The sequence below is a fragment of the Neoarius graeffei genome, chromosome 15 (assembly GCF_027579695.1).
Source record: "Neoarius graeffei isolate fNeoGra1 chromosome 15, fNeoGra1.pri, whole genome shotgun sequence".
Classification (NCBI taxonomy): Eukaryota; Metazoa; Chordata; class Actinopteri; order Siluriformes; family Ariidae; genus Neoarius; species Neoarius graeffei.
The window spans coordinates 11,690,455-11,710,669 of record NC_083583.1 but is presented as its reverse complement, the minus strand read 5'-3'; the positions used below and the strand labels follow the sequence as shown (position 1 = coordinate 11,710,669).

Sequence of the window (20,215 nt, the reverse complement as noted above, 5' to 3'; positions counted from 1 at the left end):
AATTTAAAGCCACATGGCCCTAAATTCTCTGCTATTTTTTCCTGCTTCACCATGACCCAATTCAAGATACTACGTCATGCATCACGTGGTGGGCTTTCCCCGTTCGCGCAAGGCATTGTGGGATACAAATTTGAAACAGGAGAGAAAAACGGAGGACGCAAGTGTGCTAATGAAACGTGAAAGACCGACTACAGTAACGGAAAGCGAGAAGAAAAGACATTATGTTATATACGAAGGAAAGGAAACGCAGGACCAAACTAATAAATATCTGCGGTCAGCGAGCACCTCGGTGTGATCAGCTGTTCGTTTAGCGACAGAATGATGGAACTGTCAGTGCACGCTCAAAGGTAAACCTGCACATGCACACACACACACGGATTTCCTCTGTCTGCTCGACTGCGCGAAGCGAGTGATTTCATGCACATTATTTGCTTGGGAATCACCTCAAATTAAACAAGAGTGCTCTGAGAGCACAATATCCCCTGCTGGCAACTAAGCAACAATTACAATTTGTGTATTACTGACATACAACAAAGAATCCCGTCAAGTTTCGTGAAATTCCTCCAAAAATTGTGAGAGGAGTTGATTTCAGAAGGTGAGTACCCTTCCTGGGACGGACAGACGGATATCGCCACGACATAATCCCCCTTTGGGCCTTTTGGCCAAATCCGTACGCAGCCCCGGACTCATTTCCCTCACTTCTGCGGTTTTCATTTTGCTCTGAATTGTTACTTTGAAAAATGAGCGACACATCTGAGCACAGTGAAAGTCAATTTTATTCTCCAGAGGATTTATCAGACAGACCTCATTGAACAAGCTGAAATTGTCGAAGAAAAAGAAAAAAGTACTTTTGAGTGAAGAAATTCACGTGTTTACCCAAGAACACATCCATTATTATGAAAACACGATGTTTTGTTATCGAGTCATCATCAGATGAAGAAGACTGAACTGACCTGACTGCCGACTCGACTCCATTTTGTTTTCAAATCAAAATTCTTTTGTGTCGACTTCATGGGCTCGTACTGATGTTGTCTCCATGAGCTGACCCAAGTTTGAACTGACTTTTACACACGATGTTATCTTAAAATAATTTTCATTTCGATAGAACAGGAAAGTCAGTTGTATTTTATAGAATTCAAACTTGTGCAAAGGTGATTCAGCGTATAAATGGTTTGCTGTCAATCAAATAGCAAGAGTGCTCTGAGAGCACAATATCCCCCGCTGGCAACTACGTCATAACTCTGGTAAAATGGGACTGAATTGAGCGAAATTAGAATCTGCGTATTACTGATCTATAACAAAGAATCCCGTCAAGTTTGGTGAAATTCCTCCAAAGATTGTGAGAGGAGTTGATTTCAGAAGGTGAGTACCCTTCCTGGGACGGACAGACGGACATCGCCACGACATAATTCCCCTTTGGGCCTTTTGGCCAATGAGGGAAAATAAAAATTGCGAGGGAAGTTGATTTCAGAAAGCAAGCACACCTTGATGAAATTGCCAAAGTACAAGTTTGTTAATAATCAAGGGCATAACTCTGGGAAAATTTGCCCAAATTAAACGAAAATTCAACATGCATATAACTGTCATATAACAAAGCCTTCTGCCAAGTTTGGTGAAATTCCTCTACAAATTGTAGGAGGAGTTGATTTCAGAAGAACGTACACCCTCATGAAATTGTCAAAGTACAAGTTATTTAATCAAGGGTCAAAACTCTGGGAAAATTTTCACAAACAAAATTAAATCGCAATATGCGTATTACCATCATATAACAAGGCCTTTTGCCAAGCTTCGAGAAATTTGTCCAAAAAGTGTAAGAGGAGCTGATGTCAGAAGGTGAGCACACCTTCATGAAATTGTGAAAGTACAAGGTTGGTAATCAAGGGCCGTAACTCTGGTAAAATGCGACCGAATTGAACAAAATAATATGCATACTACCGACAGAGAACAATGCCTTTTGCCAAGTCTGCCGAAATTCCTCCAAAAATTGTGAGAGGAGTTGATTTCAGAAGATGAGCACCCTTCCCAGGACAGACTGATGGATGGACATCGCCACGACATAATCCCTCTTCGGGCCTTTCAAAAAGCGGGGGATAATAACTATCCCAGCCACAGAATGGCTTGATATTTTGTGAGATATTACAGAAATAAACATGTATCACAATGACCAAATTTCAGAGGGAATTAAATTTCACCGATTTTATGAAATCGAAAGGCTGTATAGCTTTAAGTTTTGTTTCAACGTTGGTAAAAATGTCATCTCCGTTCCCTGCTGCTCTGCACCGTGTGACGTTTTCGCTAATGATGGAAAATCCGAGCCAGCTCACGAAGGGCCTGACAATTAGCTGATCAGTAGGTAAAAAGTCAAACTGTGCAAAGCAGTGGGTTTCAAAATCAGGCATTTCAAGCATAGTATCATTATTACAAAGACAACAGAGACTTATTTACTTTTAAACTTATTTTATTTCATGTTTATTCATTATATATATATATTTTATATTGTGGGCGGCATGGCGGTGTAGTGGTTAGCACTGTCGCCTCACATCAAGAAGGTCCTGGGTTCGAGCCCCGTGGCCGACGAGGGCCTTTCTGTGTGGAGTTTGCATGTTCTCCCCGTGTCCGCGTGGGTTTCCTCCGGGTGCTCCGGTTTCCCCCACAGTCCAAAGACATGCAGGTTAGGTTAACTGGTGACTCTAAATTGACCGTAGGTGTGAATGTGAGTGTGAATGGTTGTCTGTGTCTATGTGTCAGCCCTGCGATGACCTGGCGACTTGTCCAGGGTGTACCCCGCCTTTCGCCCGTAGTCAGCTGGGATAGGCTCCAGCTTGCCTGCGACCCTGTAGAAGGATAAAGCGGCTAGAGATAATGTGATGTGTGTGTGATGTGTGACTGATCAGCCATAACATGGTGACCACTGAGAGGTGAAGTGAAAAACATTGATTATCTCATTACAGTGGTGCCTGTCAAGAGGTGGGATATATTAGGCAACGAGAAAGAGAACAGTCAGTTCTTGAAGTTGATGTGTTGGAAGCAGGAAAAATGGGCAAGCTTAAGGATCTGAGCGACTTTGACAAATTGTGTTGGCGAGATGACTGGGTCTGAGCATCTCCAAAATGGCACATCTTGTTGTGGGGTGGTCCAAGGAAGGACAACTAGTGAACCGGTGACAGGGTCATGGGGGTTGAAGGGTCAATGATTCACATGGGGCACGAAGGCTAGCCCATATGGTCCAATCCCACAGAAGAGCTACTGTAGCACAAACTGCTGAAAAAGTTAATGCCGGCTAAAACTGAAAGGTGTCCGATCCTTACGCTTGGCCATTTTTCCTGCTTCCAACGCATCACCTTCACAAACTGACTGTTCTCTTTCTTGCTGCCTAATATATCCCACCCCTTGAGCCGTACCACTGTAATGAGATAATCAGTGTTATTCACTTTACCTATCAGTGGTTTTAATGTTATGGCTGACCAGTGTTTGTTCACATGACCTTCTCGCAGCCAGTGTACTCCCTGTGCACCCTTAGCACCCCTGTTGTTCTGGATCGCTGTCAATTTAGTAATCATGATACAAATCAAAAAGGTAAAATATATCTGAAAACTTTCAAGTGTGCTCTAAGTGCAGACTCGAAACAGCGTCCTGTTGCCCGTACCTGTTGTTTCTTCAGCAGGATGTTGACGCTGGTTAGATCTTTGCCGTAGTCGTCTGATTGGATCTGACCCTCCAGGCTGCCGAGCCACTTATCGAGATCAGCGCAGCTCTGCGTGAACAGCTCGGCCTTGTTGGCGTCGAACAGGCACTGTGCTTTGGTCTGCGTGGTGGACTCCAGGTCCTGCCACTGCGTCTGCAGCACCGTCAGCTTCTCCTTAACCACGGCCTCAGTCTCGGGCTTCTCCGATACCAGCTGCAACCCTTCCTACACAGACGGAGAGACGGAGGGGGTAACATTGGCACATTGATCATTTTGTTATCCAAGTCAAGCCACTTCAATGTAAATGAGCTAGTTCACGTAAATACTGTACAACTGATTTGATTAATTTGTCTTCGGCAGACTGTGCCTTCCTGTTTCAATTTAATAACATTATATTTAAAAAGAAGAAAAGGTTCTGGATGGATTCTGCTGCTTTTATATGGGATTTCAATAATAAATAATAATAAAATTATGATCCAAAACATTCAACAACAATATTAATAATAACAATAATTAGAAATATAAATAAATTAATTAGAGACAGCTATATAATAAGTGGCAAAGTTTGTTTGTTTTTGTCTTGAGCTAACGTCGCCATTTCTTGACGAATTTTCACCAAATTTGGCAAGTAGATCTGGGGATGACCTGGAATTTTGCAGACATAAACAAAATTCATGTACAGGCCCCGGGGGTCCCCGGTGGGCCCCTGGGTGGTGGATGTTTGGATTTTTGTTTGCCTTGGGTTAACATCACCATTTCTTGGCAGATCATCACCAAATTTGACATGGAACTCTGGGGGTAACCCAGAATTTTGCAAAACCCGGGCAACACCGGGTAACCTGCTAGTAATAAATAAAGAAAACACACAAATATAATCTAAAATAAACAAAATAATAAAAAAGTACACAAATAAATAAAGAAAGCAATCAAATAATAAATGCATCAATTTATTTTTATATAGCTGTTATGTCATGGCAATTAGATCACATGACACTGTTACTATATATCCTTGTTACAGGCCATTATTATACATGATTGTGTACTTATATAAGTATTTATTATTATTATTATCTCATCTCATTATCTGTAGCCGCTTTATCCTGTTCTACAGGGTCGCAGGCAAGCTGGAGCCTATCCCAGCTGACTACGGGCGAAAGGCGTGGACAAGTCGCCAGGTCATCACAGGGCTGACACATAGACACAGACAACCATTCACACTCACATTCACACCTACGGTCAATTTAGAGTCACCAGTTAACCTAACCTGCATGTCTTTGGACTGTGGGGGAAACCGGAGCACCCAGAGGAAACCCACGCAGACACAGGGAGAAGATGCAAACTCCGCACAGAAAGGCCCTCGCTGGCCACGGGGCTCGAACCCGGACCTTCTTGCTGTGAGGTGACAGCGCTAACCACTACACCACCGTGCCGCCCTATTATTATTATTATTATTATTATTAGAAAAGATTATAATTATAATTATTACATAATTATTAAATTCATGATTAAATAAATAATTATTCGAAAAGATGAATGATGAAGGGATAAAATAGAGGTAGAGAAAAGGCTAGAGATAATTGGCAACCTTAGACCTCAAGCCAATAATAATAATAATAATAATAATAATAATAATATTCAGAATTGAAATGGGCGGTGTAGTGGTTAGCACTGTCGCCTCACAGCAAGAAGGTCCGGGTTCGAGCCCCGTGGCCGGCGAGGGCCTTTCTGTGCGGAGTTTGCATGTTCTCCCCGTGTCCATGTGGGTTTCCTCCGGGTGCTCCGGTTTCCCCCACAGTCCAAAGACATGCAGGTTAGGTTAACTGGTGACTCTAAATTGACCGTAGGTGTGAATGTGAGTGTGAATGGTTGTCTGTGTCTATGTGTCAGCCCTGTGATGACCTGGCGACTTGTCCACGCCTTTCGCCCGTAGTCAGCTGGGATAGGCTCCAGCTTGCCTGCGACCCTGTAGAACAGGATAAAGCGGCTAGAGATAATGAGATGAGATGAGAGAATTGAAATGGAAATAACCTGCCCTGGAAATGAGTCAGCACATCATTCATACACTCCACCACTAGGGGGAGCCTACGCTCTTCCAGTTATGTTGGAATGGGAGCATTTAAAAAAAAAAAGGATGAAGGGATAAACTAGAGGTAGAGATAACTGGCAACCTCAGACCTCAAACCATTAAAGATTCATCTTCAGTTCTGTGAATCTGTCTGTTGTCTAACAGACGACATTGTGGGTGTGGCTCTGGATGTTTTGCAGGCAAGTCTGTGTTCTTTAGTGTTTCTTGAGCGTTACACATCCACTTTAGCTTGGTGTATCCTGACTACACACCCTTAGGCTAGGCTAAAAGCAAAGCACCTTAAACCCCAGACTAACCTTCTCAATCTTATCCAGCCATTCTTTGTTGGACTGGAGCTCAGCCATGAAGGCTTGGTGCTTGAGCCACTTGCTGTGAAGGTTTCTGGCCTCGTCGTATGTCATGTCTTGCGCCGTCAGCATCTTCTCGTTTGTCCACAGAGACAGCTGCAACACAACACACACAACAGGAAAGAGAAAGCGTAAGCAACAGGAGGGGCACGGTGCTTGCAGATGTTCTTCAAAAGGCCTGTGAAAGATTTTTATCAAGATACACCAGCTGGTGTATGAACATATAATGCTGTACATGAAAAGCCCAAACTGAGTTGAGATTTTTCATTGGGAGTGACACAGTTGGACAGGATTAGGAATGAAAAGGTATATTAGAGGGACAGGACATATACAGTAGGACGTCTTGGAAACAAAGTGAGAGAGGTGAGATTGAGATGGTTTGGACACGTACAGACAGATATTGGGGAAAGAATGCTGGAGATGGAGAAGTTGCCAGGTAGAAGGAAAAGGAAACGAGGAAAGGCAAGATTTATAGATGTGGCGAAGGAGGACATGAGGACGTTTGGTGTGACAGAAGGAGGACAGGAGGAGATGGAGGGACATTATCTGCTGTACTGACCCCTAACAGGAAAATATTCAAAAGTCAAAGTCCTTCCTGTGCCAGCACCTGGAATTCCCAGGCAGACTCTCATCCAAGTATGAACCAGGCCCTTAAGGCACATTGAGTGGCGCCGATCTCCGTTTCAGTAGCCCTTGGCCTCTCGCCTATTCTTGGGTTTCAGTCACGTGACTTTTCTTAGCGATTTCACTTCCGGTAAAACTGCTGGTGGTCAAGTAAACCAAAATGGCTGCTGTAGTGCAAACAACTAGTGATAACTTATCAGAGTATCGTAATCTAGAAGCCACTGCTGGCTTTAGATATATTCAGAAGATTGCTATGTGCAATGGAATCGACCCCTACAGTCTGGGAAAGAAGGATTTGTTATACGATCTCGAAAACTACCCTTCAGTCGAGTTCCCCGACATCTCGAACTATCTGGTGTTGCAAACATCCTTCTACACCGCAAAACAGATGAAAGCGTGGAAGAGTATGGAGGCTTATAACTTTTCTGTACGTGGCTGGGTAAAGGACCTCGCTATCAAGTCACTGCCGAATGAATCCTGGATTGTTTTTGCCTGTGTAAGTATTTTTTTTTTTAAAGCTTTTCGTTCGCTTGATTCTCACTTGTGTTGGCTCTTATCTCTCAGGTAAATCATTCACAAAGATCATCAGAAACCCCTTTAAAGACCTGGATCTTAGTTAAACAAGACGGAGAAGTGATCATGGCGCATTGTAACTGTATGGCTGGGGAAGAATTTTGTCGCGACCTTCATGCATATGGACTTTGTGAGGAGGAAACAAAGAAACAGCTGGGGACTTTAGTGCTTCGTGACTAAAAAAAAAGTACCGTAAAATAACGACACATAGCAAGAAAAGTACTTGGAAAACACTAAGGCCATAGCTGAGAGGGCGATACAAACCTTTCACCAAGTGATCACTGCAAACTCGAGCATGCTTCGACTCGACTCACTTCAATTTCAGTGAGTGGTTCAAAAGCCACCTTTCTTGACGTCTTTTTGTGAAATCCTGTGTTCGTTCATCCTTTTTTATTAGTTCACGCGGAACCCTGAAGAAACTTTTATCAGTTTCACGATTTGAGCGATTCGAACAACCTAAAACAACGCAAGTGCAAGGCATTTTTCATGCAAGCAACGCACCTTCTCCGTACAAACACTTTGTCAGCTGAGCGTTGGTAGACCACCAGCTAAAATTTTGAATAACTAATGAGGCGGATGTGACGTCACGTGAAACCCAGCAATTACATAGCTAGGGTTACAGTGGGGGTCTGGTCCTCTGGTAACTGCAAGAGTTTGACTCCCTATTCACATCTGTATTGCAGTACCTTGCCAGATAGTGTTGGGTACCAGTTTTATGATTATCTTTGGTATGACCCGACCACAAGCAGAACTCATGATCTCCTTGTCAAGAGACAGACATGCTAACCGCTAGGCCAACTCGTGGTCTAAAATAATAAAGAAACTAATTACATTGGAAATATATCATCATGCAAATCCATCTAATGTGGAACTCCAACTTCAAACTATGGACCACGCCTCCTACCTGAATTGAATAAAAATGATTTGGCTTCAAGATTGAACTACAACTCTTCTCAGCTCTGTGACGTCCTTTGCTCCAGTTTTATTGAAACAGTGTGTCAAAAACCGCATCAGAAAATCTGAGACACTGAAGCTTGCGAAAATATATTTATTGTTTTGCATGATGCCAAAATACTAGGTACTGTACATTTCTCTTGTTACTTGTTAAAGCATAAAAACTAAAGAAGTAAACTTCAGACGCCAAAAATGTCTTGGTTGATTGATGACACTTGACGCAAGTGGAAACTAGAGCTGTGTGCAGGTCTGAGCTCAGCCTTTGTCTGATTGGGAGACAGAAGCAACGGTACACAGATAGGAAAAAATAATCCGTTTCGAAATACATCCACAGCAGGATTCGAACCAACGTTGCAAAAGCTGCTCTTTTCTTGGATAGTGCTCTAGACCACTCAGCCACAGAGGATTACATTGTGAGTTACAATTTCCAACATGGCACTTTACATAGTCAGTACGCGCCATCCCACAATTGTGGAATCACTACCTGAGGCTGGCACACCAATTACATTCTTAAACACGCTCAAACGCGGTTAAACATACACATACAGACAGGCACCTGTTATAGGCTTCAGCCAAAAGCTGACCCAAAAATGGTCTAAATTTCATTTTTTGCCAAAGTAATATGTGGATCTGTACCTCCTGGCAGTCCTGTAGGAACTTCTGTAGGTCTCTGTTATCTTTAAGTCTCATCAGGAGCTCCACCGCTGCCTCACGGTTCTTCTTATGTCTGCAAGGTAACAGTTCGAAGGTCGTAAATTAATTCAATCACAACCTCATCATCATTATGGTGTGGTGAATTTAAAGGTGCATTCGGTAATATGAGCCTTTTTTTTCTTCAATATTACAGTGGTGTTTGAAAGTTTGTGAACTCTTTAGAATGTTCTATATTTCTGCATAAATATGACCTAAAACATCATCAGATTTTCACACAAGTGCTAAAAGTAGATAAAGAGAACCCAGTTAAACAAATGAGACAAAAATATTATACTTGGTCATTTATTTATTGAGGAAAATGATCCAATATTACAGGCAGCACAGTGGTGTAGTGGTTAACACTGTCGCCTCACAGCATGAAGGTCCTGGGTTCGAGCCCAGTGGTCGGCGAGGTCCTTTCTGTGTGGAGTTTGCATGTTGTTTGCGTGGGTTTCCTCCGGGTGCTCTGGTTTTGTCCAAAGACATGCAGGTTAGGCTAACTGGTGGCTCTAAATTGACTCTAGGTGTGAATGGTTGTCTGTCTCTATGTGTCAGCCCTGCAATGCCCTGGCAACTTGTCCAGGGTGTACCCTACCTCTCACCCATAGTCAGCTGGGATAGGCTCCAGCTTGTCTGCGACCCTGTTGAACAGGATAGGTGGCTACAGATAATGGATGGATCCAATATTACATATCTGTGAGTGGCAAAAGTATGTGAACCTCTAGGATTAGCAGTTAATTTGAAGGTGAAATTAGAATCAGGTGTTTTTCAATCAATGGGATGACAATCAGGTGTGAGTGGGCACCCAGTTTTATTTTAAGAACAGTGATCTATCAAAGTCTGATCTTCACAACACGTTTGTGAAAGTCTATCAATGCACGAACAAAAGAGACTTCTGAGGACCTCAGAAAAAGCATTGTTGATGCAAATCAGGCTGGAAAAGGTTACAAAACCATCTCTAAAGAGTTTGGACTCCACCAATCCACAGTCAGACAGATTGTGTACAAATGGAAGAAATTCAAGACCATTGTTACCCTGTCCCCAGGAGTGGTCGACCAACAAAGATCACTCCAAGAGCAAGGTGTGTAATAGTCGGCGAGGTCACAAAGGACCCCAGGGTAACTTCTAAGCAACTGAAGGCCTCTCTCACATCGGCTAATGTTAATGTTCATAAGTCCACCATCAGGAGAACACTGAACAACAATGGTGTGCATGGCAGGGTTGCAAGGAGAAAGCCACTGCTCTCCAAAAAGAACATTGCTGCTCGTCTGCAGTTTGATAAAGATCACGTGGACAAGCCAGAAGGCTACTGAAAAAATGTTTTGTGGATGGATGAGACCAAAATAGAACTTTTTGGTTTAAATGAGAAGCATTATGTTTGGAGAAAGGAAAACGCTGCATTCCAGCATAAGAACCTTATCCCATCTGTGAAACATGGTGGTGGTAGTATCATGGTTTGGGCCTGTTTTGCTGCATCTGGGCCAGGACGGCTTGCCATCATTGATGGAACAATGAATTCTGAATTATACCAGCGAATTCTAAAGGAAAATGTCAGGACATCTGTCCATGAACTGAATCTCAAGAGAAGGTGGGTCATGCAGCAAGACAACGACCCTAAGCACACAAGTCGTTCTACCAAAGAATGGTTAAAGAAGAATAAAGTTAATGTTTTGGAATGGCCAAGTCAAAGTCCTGACCTTAATCCAATGGAAATGTTGTGGAAGGACCTGAAGCGAGCAGTTTATGTGAGGAAACCCACCAACATCCCAGAGTTGAAGCTGTTCTGTACGGAGGAATGGGCTAAAATTCCTCCAAGCCGGTGTGCAGGACTGATCAACAGTTACCGGAAATGTTTAGTTGCAGTTATTGCTGCACAAGGGGGTCACACCAGATACTGAAAGCAAAGGTTCACATACTTTTGCCACTCACAGATATGTAATATTGGATCATTTTCATCAGTAAATAAATGACCAAGTATAATATTTTTGTCTCATTTGTTTAACTGGGTTCTCTTTATCTACTTTTAGGAATTTTCTTTAATGACTTGGACTTGAACACTGGGGACTCAAGACTGGACTCGGACTCGAGGTTTAGTGACTCAACTACAACACTGATTTAAGATGCTGTCTCATCTGTGGAAAAAAGCTTTTTGTGGACATTACAGGACTGTTAATTATTTGTATGTTTAATATTGGCCTTAATTGACATTCTGTAGTTCGTCTCATATGTAACTCTCGCATAATTTCTGAATTGTCTCGAGTTACGTGAAAAGTCTGAATCACTGTCAGCAAATTTCTCAAAAATTCAATTATCACAGCATACTTTCACTCAACTCTAAATACAGCACAAAATCTATAAATCCCGGATGAATGAAGAGACAAATTCCTATAAATTTTAATTTCTCATGTGAAATCAAAATGGGGGCGGCACGGTGGTGTAGTGGTTAGCGCTGTCGCCTCACAGCAAGAAGGTCCGGGTTCGAGCCCCGTGTCCGGCGAGGGCCTTTCTGTGTGGAGTTTGCATGTTCTCCCCGTGTCCGCGTGGGTTTCCTCCGGGTGCTCCGGTTTCCCCCACAGTCCAAAGACATGCAGGTTAGGTTAACTGGTGACTCTAAATTGAGCGTGGGTGTGAATGTGAGTGTGAATGATTGTCTGTGTCTATGTGTCAGCCCTGTGATGACCTGGCGACTTGTCCAGGGTGTACCCCGCCTTTCGCCCGTAGTCAGCTGGGATAGGCTCCAGCTTGCCTGCGACCCTGTAGAAGGATAAAGCGGCTAGAGATAATGAGATGAGATGAGATGAGAAATCAAAATGGTCCAAAGTCATTACACTAATTCTAACAGAATTGCATGTGTGTGCATTTCTATAACCTGTCATCAATGGAAGTTGCTCTCTCCTGAATCTTCTCAGCGTTGATGTTTCCGTCACTGGCCAGTCTGCGTCCGGCCTCCACCACACTGTTGATCTTCTCCTCATTGGCATCCATCGTGGTCATGAAATCCTCCTGCTTCTTAATAGCAGCTTCTGCTCCTTCTAGAGTGGTGGGCATCTCAGTGTGAGCCAACACGTACTCCTGCAGGAGATAACATGAGATTATGAATAAAAAAGGATTTTCTTAGCATCTTAAGAAAGTTTAACACTTTATATGAAAGGTGCCTCTGATTTCTTCCAGTTTTGCTTATTTGTCACATTTAAAATGTTTTCGATCATCCAACTAAGTCGAATAAAAGATAACGACAATGTAAGTAAACAGAAAATGCAATGTTTAAAATGAATACTCCATTTATTAAAAGTAAAAGTGTTAATCAAAACCTGTAGCACCCATGTAAAAAAGTAATTACCCCCTTAAACCTAATAACTGGTTGGGCCACCCTTGGCGGCAACAACTGCAATTAAACGTTTGCAATAACTCGCAACGAGTCTTTTACATCACTGTGCAGGAATTTTTACCCACTCTTCTTTCCAGAATTCTTTCAATTCCGCCACATTGGATGGTTTTCAGGCATGGACTGCCCGTTTAAGGTCTTGCCACAGCATCTCAATTGGATTCAAGTCAGGACTTTGACGAGGCCACTCCGAAACCTTAATTTTATTTCTTTTGAGCCATTCAGAGATGGACTTGCTTGTGTGCTTCAGATCATTGTCCTGCTGCATAACCCAGCTGCGCTTGAGCTTTAGGTCACAAACTGATGGACGGACATTCTCCTTCAGGATTTTCTACTAGAGAGCAGAATTCATGGTTCCATCAATTATGGCAAGTCGTCCAGGTCCTGAAGCAGAAAAGCAGCCCCAGACCATCACACTATCATCACGGTGTTTGACTGTTGGTATGATGTTCTTATTTTGGAATGCTGTGTTAGCCGTACACCAGATGTACTGGCACCCATGTCTTCCAAAATGCTCTATTTTTGATTCATCAGTTCACAGAATGTTATCCCAAAAGTCTTGGGGGTCATCAGGATGCTTTTTGGCAAATGTGAGATGAGCCTTTGTGTTCTTTTTTGGTCAGCAGTGATTGGTTTGCTTCTTGCAACTCTCCCATGGATGCCATTTTTGCCCAGTGCCTTCCTTATTGTAGAATCATGAACACTAACCTTAACTGAGGCAAGTGAGGCCTGCAGTTCTTTAGATGTTCATCAGGATTCTTTTGTGACCTCCTGGATCAACAGTCGACGCGCTCTTGGTTTAATTTTGGAAGGCCAGCCATTCCTGGGAAGGTTTGCCACTGTTCCAAGTTTTTTCCATTTGTCGATAATGTCCCGCATCTTCTGGTAGTCCTCTTCATAGTTGTCAATTTTATGCTTGATGCCTTTGTGTTGGGAAAGGTTTGCCACTGTTCCAAGTTTTTTCCATTTGTAGGTAACAGCTGTCACTGTGGTTCGCTGGAGTCCCAGAGTCTTGGCAATAGCTTTGTAACCCTTTCCAGACTGATAGATTTCAATTATTTTGTTGCGCATCTGTTGTATCTTTTTACTTCGCGGCATCTTTTTAAGATCTATTAGCCTACTTCACATTGCCAGCCTGGTTCTATTTATCTGATATTTAGATTGAACAGGTCTGGCAGTAATCATACCTGAGTGTGGCTCATGAAATTGAACCCAGTTATCAATTAAATTTGGTTCATTGTTTGATTGGTTGAGGTTAATTGGTTGAGGTGGTAATTACTTTTTCACATAGGGTCAGGTAGGGTTGAGTAACTTTTTTTCCATCAATAAATGAAATCATCATCATCTGAAAACTGCATTTTGTGTTTACTTGGGCTATCTTTGTCTGATATTCAAATTAGTTTGATGACATGAAACATTTAAGTGTGACAAATATACAAAAATAGAACAAATTAGGAAGGGGGAAATTACTTTTTCACAGCACTAACACATGTAGCATCTTATCTAAAGTGTACATAAGGTATTTATGAAGGTTTAATCAACAGTTTCCATCATTTATATTTGAATATACAAACCTCAGCACATTACCTGATTGTTGAGGAAGGTCTCGGCCTGCTTCGTGTCTCTGAGGAACAGTTGGTAGGCATGAGACTGGGACAGGAGGTTCTGACGGTTCTCCCACATCTTATGCAGCTCGTTCCAACCAGTATCCAGTGCCTGTAGCCGCTGCCTCAGGAACATGTGCTGGGCGTCTGTCTGGCCCTGGGTCACCATCTCGCCCATGTCACGCATCTTCTGGTAGTCCTCTTCATAGTTGTCAATTTCATGCTTGATGCCTTCGTGTTGGGCGAGAAGCTTCTCAGCCTCAGCCAGGGTGTTGGGCATGTCCTCAGAGGCAATGACCGTCTGTGTGCGAGACAGCCACGACTGGAAATCATCCAGCTGGCGGAGGAACTGCTGTAGCTTGCTGGCTTCACCAAGAGAGGCCTCACGGTTTTGCAGAGTCTCCTTCAGCTCGCCCCAGACAGTACCGATCTCCGCCAGCCTGTCCTTGATGGCCTTGGCTTGTTCAGGATGCTCACCTGCCAGACGCTCTGCTTCTCCATTCAGGTCACCCAGCTTGGCCTCGATGGCAGCCAGGTCGCGCTCCATCCCTGTCAGCTTGCGCTGCAGTGCCATGACTCCTGTCAGGTCATTACCCAGGTCCTGAGTGGACTCGATCACTTTGGTCTTCTCGCGGATCCATGACTTGGTCTCGTTGCAGTCCAGGTGATAGTTCTGGACACCCAGTGCTGAGTTCAGGGACTCCTTCTTTTGGTCCACCAAGTCTCTGAACTGGCTCCACCTACAGAGCAGTATTTGAGGATATTTGTCAATCTTTTTCAGAACCAAGCTGCATTATTTTGTCTTATTAACTTCAAATCAAAGTGAGGGAAGTGATGACACAAACTAACATGTTGCATGGATGTACCACAATAATACATGTAACTATAAACAGCTAAAAAGTACAATGTATAGTTCTTTAAAAAATAAAAATTCCGATTGTTGCCAAACTGCTCTGGGGTAGAAGAGGAATAAAGCACTTTGCGACATGCTGTTATTTGAGAATAACAACTTTGACGTGATGATGTTAAGTCTGATTCATCACATCACCCCATAGTTGGTTATTTTCCTATAGCAGCACACCACCAAATTTTATTCCCTACATCTTGAAAGCACACACGGTGCAAAGAAGCCAAATCGTCAATTGTCATAAAAAATGCAGGAACTGAGGACGATTGTAGTTTTTAGAAAGCCATTATGAGTGACCTTTTTTTTTTTTTGGCAGCACAGTGGTGCAGTGGTTTGCGCTATCGCCTTACAGCAAAAAGGTTCCGGGTTCGAATCTCATGGCCAACAGGGGCCTTTCTGTGTGGAGTTTGCATGTTCTCTGTGTGGGCTTCCTCCAAGTGCTCTGGTTTCCCCCATGCAGATTAGGTAAAATACCCAGCCACTGGGGTTGTACAAGCCTGTGCATACTTAGCGCCAGTCCCAATCCCAGATAGATTGCGAAGGGTTGCGTCAGGAAGGGCATCTGGTATAAAACCTATACCAAATCAAATATGCAGATCAGAAATGGGATAATCTGCTGTGGTGACCCCTAATGGGAGCAACCGAAAGAAGAAGTTGTTACGAGGGATTTTTTCGCTCTTACTTCAGGGTAGGGGGCGGCACGGTGGTGTAGTGGTTAGCGCTGTTGCCTCACAGCAAGAAGGTCCTGGGTTCGAGCCCCGGGGCCGGCGAGGGCCTTTCTGTGTGGAATTTGCATGTTCTCCCCGTGTCCACGTTGGTTTCCTACGGGTGCTCCGGTTTCCCCCACAGTCCAAAGACATGCAGGTTAGGTTAACTGGTGACTCTAAATTGACCGTAGGTGTGAGTGTGAATGGTTGTCTGTGTCTATGTGTCAGCCCTGTGATGACCTGGCGACTTGTCCAGGGTGTACCCCGCCTTTCGCCCATAGCCAACTGGGATAGGCTCCAGCTTGCCTGCAACCCTGTAGAAGGATAAAGCGGCTAGAGATAATGAGATGAGACTTCAGGGTAGGTACGCTCCTGTGTGACGCAAGTGTACGGTAATTGGTCCAAACATAACTAAGTGTATGCTGATTGGTCAAACACGAGCCAATGGAACACCGGGAACCACCATTTTTAAAATATTTTTAAAACGGACAAATGGACCAACAGTGAAGTCCAGGCTTTATTGAGTGTACATGCAACTGAGGAAATACAGTGCGATTTTTTATATACAGCATCGAAGTGAAATATAAAAATCTTAGCTAGCATTGCTTGCTAATGTCACGCTAGCAATCTGGTTTACATCACTTCAGTGTTCCTGCTGGTGATGTGAATGCTGCAAACAATAAAAAAGCCCTTGAAGGTCTGTAGTTCTTGGAGAAGCTCCACAGTGAGTAGTTCCTCTCAATAAAGGCCCGATCCCACAGTACTGATAACTAGAATGAGAACTATAAATAAATTGGTTCCCTGCAGTTTATGTGGTTGGTGGTCACTCCAGACTGATAAAGATCCCTATAGCCCAGGCCTGGGTTCATCCATATCGGTGAGATTGCTTCTGGAGCCCTTTATCCAGGCCTGGATCTGATCCAATAAAACATCTGACCAATCAGGTCATTGTTTACATGTGACGTTGTCTGAGCACGTGCTATTTTTTCCCCTGGCATCTTTGTACATCCTTGTTGCATCATGAAGTCATAGAAAATAAAAAATATAATACAAAGCACGGATCTCTGATTCACAGATTTGTGATTTTTCATGAAATATCAACAGGAAATTAATAAAGTAAACATACACATGCAAGTAAGATATTTTAATTATGAACTTCGGCAGTCCAAACATTTTAATTGTTTTAGACTTCTTAATTATTTATCCATGATGCATCATCCACATGAAATTGGTAACCAATCTGTAATATACTGAAAAGTCCATGACCAATCCGTAAATTATTAGCATCTGTGATGCATCCGTATAAAAATCTGTATCCACTCCGTATTTTGTATCCTTTATTATATTTCCGTAATCCATGGCCTATCTGTATTTTATCAACCACCGGAGTGTGTGCATGGGTTGTTTTGAAGTCCAAGCTGTACGGTATGACCCGGAATAATGTGCTATTACTTGGAAAAAACTTCCATGATTATTCCTAAGTTGCATGAATTTGTTTACCCGAGTGGCAGGACCAACCGATATTGTAGTTGGGATTATAGTTGTGGTGTGACTGCTCCAGACTGGAACTAAATCCAGGCAGAGGTATAGTCAGAGTTGGAGTTATAGGTATAGTGGGACCGGGCCCTAACTCCTTAGACCAGTGGTTCTCAAACTTTTTTCACCAAGTACCACCTCAGAAAATACTTGGCTCTCCAAGTACCACCATAATGATCAACATTAAAATACAGTAGCGTAGTAGGCCTAAGTATTCATTAAAAACAAGGCGGAGGTTTTATTTAACAAGTATATTTAATATTGTTGGCCACTGTAACATTACACACAGTACTTTGAACAGTAACACTGTGTTTAAATATAGGAAAATAAAACACTGTCCTTAAATAATGAATCAAATAAAATTAATTGCACATAAAAGTGAAATAAACATTGTACTAAAATAAATATTAAGAGTTCTTAAAGATTAAATGAAAATGTACTTAAAAGTTCAATAACTGTACTGTACTTAAATGTTAAGTAAAAAAAAAGTACTGTACTTGATGTACTTGAAAAAAATCAAAACAGGCTATGCATAGCTGCAGTTCTTGCCGGTTCTTTGTATTTTCCGTCATACTTCCTCCTTACTGGTTTCTGCCGTTTGCTAGCAGTTCTGGGGTTGTTTTTGCCACTGTCGTTAGCATCTGCGCTCGGCTCACACACGTCCTCTTCAGTTCTCCCTCTCTCCTGATCCACGCTCCCATTCGCGGATTTAAGCCACGACAGTAATTTTGTCGTACTTGTCATAATTAGCAAAGCCACCTCCACCTTTTCCCATCACAGCCTAGTCTACCAATGGCGGATAACCGTCTGTCAGCGGAACCGGCGGGAATGCGTACGTACGCTACGTATGGCTACCCAGAAGCACTTGCAAACTTTTTAAAATTATTAACTTAATTTGTATCTCCTTTCATTTTCATCGGTTGATAAGATATTTTCATCCATTCGGATATTATGGATAGTATTTCACGTTTTATTTATTTATTTATTTTATTTATATTTAATTAAGTAATTCTTTGGCGTACCACTAGAATGGAGCCCGCGTACCACTAGTGGTACACGTACCACAGTTTGAGAATCACTGCCTTAGACCTTTTTGGTCCAAAAGCACCCATTAATTTTTTAACAAATCATTAAAGGATCATCTAAACATGTATTAAATGAACAGGTTGAGAGATACATTTCCCACAAATTTGGCAAAGTCAAACTAAGCTGTGGGAATTTTTTTCATTGTCGGTGATTTTAAGTCTTCAGCCTACTTCGAATCATACCAAGTTGTCCTTTTTTACATTCCTGAATAATTCCTTTAGTATCATTACTATTCTGAAACATTACATTCAGCAGAATTGATTTCATTTTAAAATACTGCTGGTTGTAGTTTGTTGTCTGTCTTTTCTAGATTCTCTAGATTTCTGTATCGCTGCTTCGTGCTGATGTCACACATCGAATTGAACTGAATTGAAGATGTATATAACCCCAATTCTAAAAAAGTTGCGACGCTGTGTAAAACAAATAAAAACAGAATGTGAAGATTTGCAAATAAAGGAAACCCTATATTTCATTGAAAATAGTACAAAGACAAGGTATCAAATATTGAAACTGAGAAATTTTATTGTTTTGTGAAAAATATATGCTCATTTTGAATTTGATGTCAGAAACACGTTTCAGAAAAGTTGGGACAGGGGCAACAAAAGATTGAAAAAGTTGTGTAATGCTAAAAAAAACTAATTTGATTAATTGGCAACAGGCCAGTAACATGATTGGGTATAAAAAGAGAATCCCAGAGAGGCGGAGTCTCTCAGAAGTAAAGATGGGGATGGGTTCACCACTCTGTGAAAGACTGCGTGAGCAAACAGTGCAACAATTTAAGAATAATGTTCCTCAATGTAAAACTGCAAAGAATTTAGGGATCACATCATCTATGGTCCATAATATCATTAAAAGCTTCAGAGAATCTGGAGAAATCTCTGTATGCAAGAGACAAGGCTGAAAACTGACATTGGATGCCTGCGATCTTCAGGCCCTCAGGAGACACTGCATTAAAAACAAACACGTGTCTGTAGTGGAAATCACTGTATGGGCTCAGGAACACTTCAGAAAACCACTGTCTGTGAAAACAGTTCATTACTGCATCCACAAATGCAAGTTAAAACCAGATATAAACAATATCCAGAAACACCGCCACCTTCTCTGGGCTTGAGCTCTTTTATGATGGACTGAGGCGAAGTAGAAAATTTGTCCCGAGGTCTGACGAATCAAAAGTAGAAATTCTTTTGAGAAATCATGGCCACCGCGTCCTCCAGGCTAAAGAGCAGAGGAACCATCCAGCTTATTATCAGTGCACAGTTCAAAAGCCAGCATCTGTGATGGTACGAGGGGGCATTAGTGCACATGACATGGGGAGCTTGTACATCTGGGAAGGCATCATTAATGCTGAATGATATATACACGTTTCAGAGCAATATGCTGCCATCCAGACAAAATATTTTTCAGGGAAGGCCTTCCTTCTTTCAGCAAGACAATGCCAAATCGCTTTCTGCACATTTTAAAACTGCATGGTTCCGTAGTAAAAGAGTCCGGGTGCTAAACTGGCCTGCCTGCAGTCCAGACCTGTCTCCCATTTAAAACATTTGGTGCACTGTGAAGCACAAAATCCGACAAAGGAGACCCCAAACTGTTCAGCAACAGAAATTGTATATCAGGCAAGAATGGGACAGCATTTCTGTTTCATAACTACAGCAATTGGTCTCTTCAGTTCCCAAATGTTTACAGAGTGTTGTTAAAAGTTGAGGTGATGCAACACAGTGGTAAACACGCCCCTGTCCCTACTTTATGTTATGATATTGTCTTTTGTATTATTTGCAATGAAATATAGGGTTTCCATGATTTGCAAATTATTGCATTCTGTTTTTATTTACAGTTTAGACAACATCCCAACTTTTTTTTTGAATTAGGGTTGCATATTTGATCACATTGTTTGAGTTTGGAGAGTTTCATTCTGTATGTATGTATCAGATGAAAAGCAGTATGTATACGTACAGTATGTATCAGATGAAAAGCAGACCTTCTGTTTGGTTCCTTCACTTGAAAAAAAAAAAGCCTCTCTTTTGAATTCTG

At 42.2% G+C, this 20,215-nt stretch overlaps 1 protein-coding gene across 2 annotated transcripts in view; it reads right to left on the bottom strand.

Moving 5' to 3' along the window:
- sptbn1 (spectrin, beta, non-erythrocytic 1) overlaps nt 1–20,215 on the bottom strand; it is a 237,292-nt gene that overhangs the window by 46,565 nt on the left and 170,512 nt on the right. For both annotated transcript variants that reach the window (XM_060940853.1, XM_060940854.1), the window contains 5 exons: nt 13,935–14,691; nt 11,832–12,034; nt 8,906–8,996; nt 6,068–6,214; nt 3,647–3,910 (listed from right to left, as the gene is read on the bottom strand). In XM_060940853.1, coding sequence (XP_060796836.1) covers nt 3,647–3,910; nt 6,068–6,214; nt 8,906–8,996; nt 11,832–12,034; nt 13,935–14,691 — 1,462 coding nt within the window. The remainder of the gene's footprint in view (nt 1–3,646; nt 3,911–6,067; nt 6,215–8,905; nt 8,997–11,831; nt 12,035–13,934; nt 14,692–20,215) is intronic.